Genomic DNA, 6,307 nt, shown 5'->3' with positions numbered 1-6,307 from the left:
TTTTTTAAAAAAAATATATTTTAAAAATAAATAAATTAATATTAAGAGTTTGCTCTACTTGAATAGAGCAAACACTATAAACATAAAACAAACCGAATAAGAAGTTCAGTCAAGCCAGTGAAAGACAATTTAGAACTTTAGCAGCAGCTGCCGCTGCAGCTAGTGCTGCTGCAGCAGCTGCTGCTGCACTCTCCGGATGCTGCTGCTGCTGCTGCTGCACTCGAGTACCGGGTGTGTCTCGTTCGTGCGTCATCATATTTTGCGTGAGCCCGCTGCTGCGAGTGCTGCAACTGCTGCTGCTACTGCTGCTGCTGCTGCTGCTGCTGCTGCTGCTGCAGCTAGCTAGCGCGTGACGCTGGCTGGCTAGCTGCAGCTAGCTGTCACGAGCTGCTTCCTCAAGCTAATAGCTGCAGCACTGATGCTCCCGGGAAGCAGCAAACCGTCAAGTTGCTGCAGCAGCGAACAAGTTCTGCTGCTGCTTCCAGAGACGTGCAAATATCAGGCATCTGCAGCAGCAGCAAACACCACAAAAGCAGCAAAAGCAGCAATTAATGGCATAGACAGCAGCAGCAGCAGCAATTAACGGCACCGTCAACAGCAGCAGCAGCAGTACGTGGCATAATCAGCAGCAGAAGCAGCAACGAACGGCACAATCAGCAGCAGCCGCAAACAGCAGCAGCGAGAATCATCGCAGCAGCAGCAGCAGCAGCAGCAGTGACGCCAAACATCAAATAAGTTGCACCGCCAGCAACACGCAGCACAGTTAGCAGCAGCAGCAAACAATGCCACAGAGGCAGCAGCAGCAGCAGCAAAACGACACAAGCTGCAGCAGCAGCAGCAGCAGCAGCAGCAAAGTGCCCCAGCATCAAAACAGAAGGGTGGACATACAGCCAGCATTAGTGGGATAGAGCTGTCAATTATTTGATTAAATTAATTAATTAGATTAAATTAAATTAACCTAAATCAAACTAATTAAATTAAATTAATTAAATTAATTAAATTAAATTAAATTAAATTAAATTAAATTAAATTAAATTATCTTCAGCTTTTACCCAGAGGGCAGTGAGCGCCTTGTGCTGCTTCCGGGCCAGCAGCAGCAGCAACTCATCTGCTGCTGCTTCTTCTGAGCAGCAGCTTTTTTGTCTTTTTTCTAAGCTGCTTCGCAGAGCCTTCAAGTCCTCCATAAACTCCCCTGTCCCGCTGCTGCTGCTGCTGCTGCAGTTGCTGCTGCTGCTGCTGCTGCTGCTGCTGCTGCTGTTGCTGCTGCTGCTGCTGCTGATAGCTGCACTGGGGGATCTTTCCAGGGCCATTCCGAAGCCGAAGACGGCCAGCTGCTGCTGCGGCAGCGCGTCGAGCAGCAGCAGCAGCGCCTCGAAGGCCGTGACAGGCTTCTCATCATGAGCTGCTGCTGCTGCTGCTGCTGCTGCTGCTGCTGCAGCGGGGGGCGGCGCTGCTGCAGCAGCAGCACACAGCTGGGCTAGCACCAGCGTGCGCAGCCGCGGAGTGCGGCCCCGCAGCTGCAGCAGCAGCAGCGGCTGCACTTCTGTTTCTATTATTAATTCTTCCAGGGTGTACAGACAGCTGAGGCCTCTGCAGCAACTCGAAAAAGAACTGCAGCAGCGCGCGGCGTCTGCTGCTGCCAGCACGCTCTGCGGTGTACCTACAGCTCAGCAGCAGCGCAGCAAACCATTATTGTTATTATTATTGCTATTATTATTATTATTAATTTTTTTAATAATAATATTATTATTATTACTGGTGTTGTTAATTGAACAGAAGAGTGTAGCTGCTGCTGCTTCTTTCACCATTCATCTTTCTGCACCGCAGCAGCAGCACACAGCAGCTGGCCTAATAAAGGAAGGCAGCAGCAGCAGCAGCAATGGGGGCAGCAGCAGCAGCAGCAGCAACAAGCGTAGCAGCAGAAGTGGCAGCAGTCTCGTGGGTAGCCAGAAAAAGCCGCAGCAGCAGCAGCAGCGCAGCAGCAGCAGCAGCGCAGCAGCAGCAGCTGCTGCTGCTGGATCAAAGGGAAGCAAACAAACGGATAAGCAGCAGCAAGCAGCAAATAAAAAGAATTAAAATTTTAAATTAAAATTAATTTATTTGCAAATCAAAAAATAAAAAAGCTTACAGTGTCTCACGAAGCCCCCGCCCATGCTGCGGTGTATCCGCAGGTGCCGCAGAAACGGCAGAGTCCACTTGGGGGCAGCAGCAGCAGCAGCAGCAGCAGCAGCAGCAGCTGCTGCTGCTGCTGCTGCTGCTGTTGCTGCTACTGCTGCTTCCTGGGGCTCGCCTTCGCTACTTCTGCTACGTCTACTACTACCATTGCTGCCGCTGCCGCTGCTGCTGCTGTTGCTGCTGCTGCTGCTGCTGCTGCTGGCCAGCGCGTGGGTGCGCGGATCAGCAGCAGCTGCGGCTAGGCGCAGCAGCAGCTGCTGCGCCTCTGCTGCTGCATCATCTGCAAGAACTAGAGACTCCGTTTTGAATAAAATGCGACTGAGGTGACCAGTGGTCTGTCCATTGAAAGAAGACAAGGGCCGGTGAGAAGCATCCACTGACTTCCAGCTGCAGCGCCGCAACACACCCTGCAGCAGCAGCAGCAGCAGGTATTTTCTTGCTGCAGCAGCAGCAGCAGCAGCAGCAGCAACGGAAGTACGGTAACCAACGCAAGTCTCACTGCACATAGCAGCCACAGCAGCAGCTACTGGGCGGATTACTGCGGCCTGGAAGCTGCTGCTGGCGCTGCTTCTGCCTTTCCTGCTGCTGCTGCTTCCCGCTGCTGCTGCTGCTGCTGCTGCTGCTGCTGCTGCTGCTGCTGCTGCTTACACGCAAGGGCGCCTTGCTGCGTCTCTCCAGGCCCTGCAGACCAGCTCCAGCTTCGTCTTTTCTGCAGGCTGAGTCCCCACTAAAGACAAAACAAAAGAAAGAAGATGTCCTTCAAGAATAAAAGATCCAGGGGGGCCCCCCGGGGCCCCCCTGCCCCCGGGGGGGCCCCCGGGGGCCCCCCTGGCTCCTGCGGCAGGGGGCCCCTGCGGTGGTGTGGGGGCTGCAGACGCTGCGCCGGTATGGGGAGCAGCAGCAGCAGCAGCAGCAGCAGCAACACCACCATCAACTGCAGCAGCAGCAGCAGTTGCTGCTGCTGCTGCTGCTGCTGTGTTCCGCTGCCCCAGCTCGCTGCTGCTGGTGGTCTTTGTGCTGCTCTGCTGAATCTCTTCTTTGTAAGTTCTTTCTGCAGGTGCTGCAGCACTTGTAGGCAGCAGCAAAGGAGGGCAGCAATCTGGGGGGGCCCCCCTGGGGCCCCCAAGATATTTTCGTGGCTGAGGGCCCCTCAAGAAAGGTACTTTAAAGCTGTCTGCTGCAGCAAAAGGGCCTGAAGCAGCAGCAGCAGCAGCTGCTGCTGCTGGCGAAGGCAGCAGCGTGCGGTGGTGATCGAGTTGCGGGCGCGCGGAAAGCAGCGGCCCGGAGGCGTCTTCCTTCATTTTCAAAACTGAAAACGAAATAAATAAATCAATTTAAATATCCTTTTTGAAATTAAGCAGCACAGCAGCAGCAGCAGCAGCAAATAGTTGAAAATTCCGCAGCCGACCCGCGCGCGGGAGGCGGTGTAACGACCAGGTGGATGCAGAAGCCGCAATTGAACGCAAAGGGGCACCAGCCAGTCCCTACATCTAAATTCTTTTTTAAAAACAAATTAAACTCCATTTAATTGAAAAGAAAAGCAAAACAAGCTCGAAACATCAACATTGAATCCGCCCGAGACAAAGTTGAATGGCTTGAACGGGCAAACGGCACTCCAGGCTCACCCGCCCGGACGCGACCGCTGCAGGCATTTCCTTCGCCCGCCTCTCTTCAATTTGAACTTTTAAATTAAATAATTTAATTCAAAATAACAATTCAAAATTTTAAAGCTTTTTCCAGCGCAAGTCTCGTTGCTAGACCGGCGCTTTCGCGCCGCAGCACCCGCCCTTGCAGGTTCGCCGTGACAGCCCTTGACTTCCCCGGCTTGAATGACCTGGTTTTGAAGCCAGCGAGCCACATATAAACTCTTTTATTAATTTTATTTCCTTTCCTTTTTCATTTATGGCATTTAAAGCCTTAATGGCGGCAGTTTGCAGCAAAGACTTCTCGCCGACGCGCAGAGGCCGTGGGGGACCACTGCCGACTGGCGGCGCACGGGCTCTCGACCGCGAACGCCACGCCTCTTTTCCCGCCTCCTTCTCTCTTTAAAATTAAATTTATTTTAATTAAATTCTATTTTATTAATTTAATTCGAAATGGGCTTTTAAAATCAGTCTTAGAGCCGCCAGAAGGGAGCAAACGAGCTGAGAGCAGCCGCTGCAGCACGCCAACAGCAGCCGCCGAAGGACAGTCCAGTCTTTGCTGCCATTTCTGACTTTAACAAAAAGAAGAAATAAAAAATATTAATTTAAATGAAGGCAATTAAAGCCTCTGCGTCTCCGAGCTGCTGCAGCGCATCAAGCAGCAGCTCGCTGCGCCATTTGCTGCAGCCGCTGCTGCTGCCTCGGACTTATCCCTCTGCTGCAGCCGCTGGTGGACCATTGGACCAATGGACCACTGAGCAGCAGCTCTTCTGAGCTAAGGCAGCAGCAGCGCAGCAAAATAAACAATCATAAGTTAGCTGCTGTCCATGCATTTGCCCGCAGCAAGAGAGCAGCTGCAGCGCCACTTCTTTTGCACTTTATTTCAACTTAAAATGCTTTTCTTTTAAACAAAAGGAGCTGCTGGCGTGCAGCAGCGCAGCAGCAGTGACCACTGGTCACCTGGAGAAGCAAAGACTGCTGGATCCTCCAAAGTATGCAGTTTTGTTGGAAAAGCAAATCAAATGGACCATTCTTTGCAACTAAGCCTTTTAATGGGGCTTTTGCTTCGCTTTTAAGGGCTTATTTGGCCCGCAAAGAGCCACAAATGGAGAAAAATAAATAAATAAAAATTAAATTAAAAAAGAAATCAAAAAACGAACTCCAAAAGCCTTCTGCCGGAATCGAACCGGCGACCTTCCGCTTACTAAGCGGATGCTCTACCGACTAAGCTAAGGAGGCGAAGTGACCCGCGACATGAATGAGAATAAACAAACAGGTAAATAAATAAATAAATAAATAAATAAATACATAAATAAATAAATAAATAAGTAAATAAATTAGTAACTAGATAAATAATTAAATAAATAAACAAATGAATAAATAAATAAAAATTGAAGGCAAAGAGCGTTGGGAGAGTTGAAATGGCTTGAGGCGGAAGCGCAAGAAACACCAGAAGTGAATTTCCGATGCACTTTTGAAGGTTTTGAATCGAAAGAAGTTCAATTTGAGGAGAAATTAATTAATTAATTAAATTAAATTTGAAAAATAATAATTATAAATGTATTTTCAGCTCATCTGTCGAAAAAGAAGAAAAAAAAGTTGAATTTTCATATTTTCTTGGTTCGCTGCTGAGGCCAGCGAGTGTCATTTCTTTTGTAGCTTTCTTTCGTTTAAAGTTATCAATTAATTCTTCATTTATTTTATTTTAAATAAATGAATAATTTAAATTCGGAGATTCTTTTTAATTCATCTTTTTATTTTCCCCCTTTCAAGCTCTCACTTGGCTGCTGCAGCGCATTTGCTATTCCGCAGCAAACTTAATAACCCCTCCCGTGCTGCAGTGCTGCAGCAGCAGCGGCTGCTGCTGCAGCAAAAGTTAAAGGAGTATTGCAATTCAATTAGAGCTTAAGAAAGCTTTTTTTCCTTTTGAACAGCAGCAGAGGAGCAGCAGCAAACAGCGCCCAGCTGCTGCCTTAACACTCATCTTGCGGCAGCAGCTGCTGCTCTTCCTGCTGCTGTTGCTGCTGTTGCTGCTGTTGCTGTTGCTGTTGTTGTTGTTTTGCTAATGCTGCTGCTGCTGCTGCTGTTGTTGTTGTTTTGTTGTTGCTGCTGCTGCTGCTGCTGCTGCTTTGAGAAGCTTCACTTGGCGCAGATGAAAAAAGCAAGAACTTGAACGAAGTCTTTTAGTGGCAGCGAGAAGCAAAAATAGAACTGTCTAAAGTTCTCACTTAATTGACTTTAATTCTTTTTTGTTTTGTTTGAACTGCTTCCCGCGTTGCTGCTGCAGCTTCTTTTTGCTTTTTTGTCGATTAAAAGTCATTTAAAAGTCAAATAATTCAAAAAAATAAAAAGAATTCCATTAAAAGCCTTCTGCCGGAATCGAACCGGCGACCTTCCGCTTACTAAGCGGATGCTCTACCGACTAAGCTAAGGAGGCGAAAGTGACCTTCTGAGAAGAGCCATTTGGCGCGATTTTGAGCTCGAACGCA

The 6,307-nt window shown here is 49.0% G+C and overlaps 1 protein-coding gene across 1 annotated transcript; it reads right to left on the bottom strand.

Annotated features, from left to right (window-relative positions):
• Window positions 1-395: 395 nt before the first annotated feature.
• Window positions 396-3,476, bottom strand: ENH_00041400 (hypothetical protein, conserved; the record flags this gene model as incomplete). The annotated part of the gene is made up of 5 exons (XM_013585263.1): window positions 396-506; window positions 1,053-1,660; window positions 2,129-2,562; window positions 2,824-2,902; window positions 3,104-3,476. The coding sequence occupies 5 exons, from the start codon at window positions 3,474-3,476 to the stop codon at window positions 396-398; spliced, it is 1,605 nt and encodes a 534-aa protein (XP_013440717.1).
• Window positions 3,477-6,307: the final 2,831 nt, after the last annotated feature.

This window comes from Eimeria necatrix, genomic scaffold (assembly GCF_000499385.1).
Source record: "Eimeria necatrix Houghton genomic scaffold, Enh_scaff304, whole genome shotgun sequence".
In the NCBI taxonomy this organism is placed as follows: Eukaryota; Apicomplexa; class Conoidasida; order Eucoccidiorida; family Eimeriidae; genus Eimeria; species Eimeria necatrix.
Note: the sequence above shows the minus strand (reverse complement) of the source record. Positions and strands in the feature narration are given on the sequence as shown.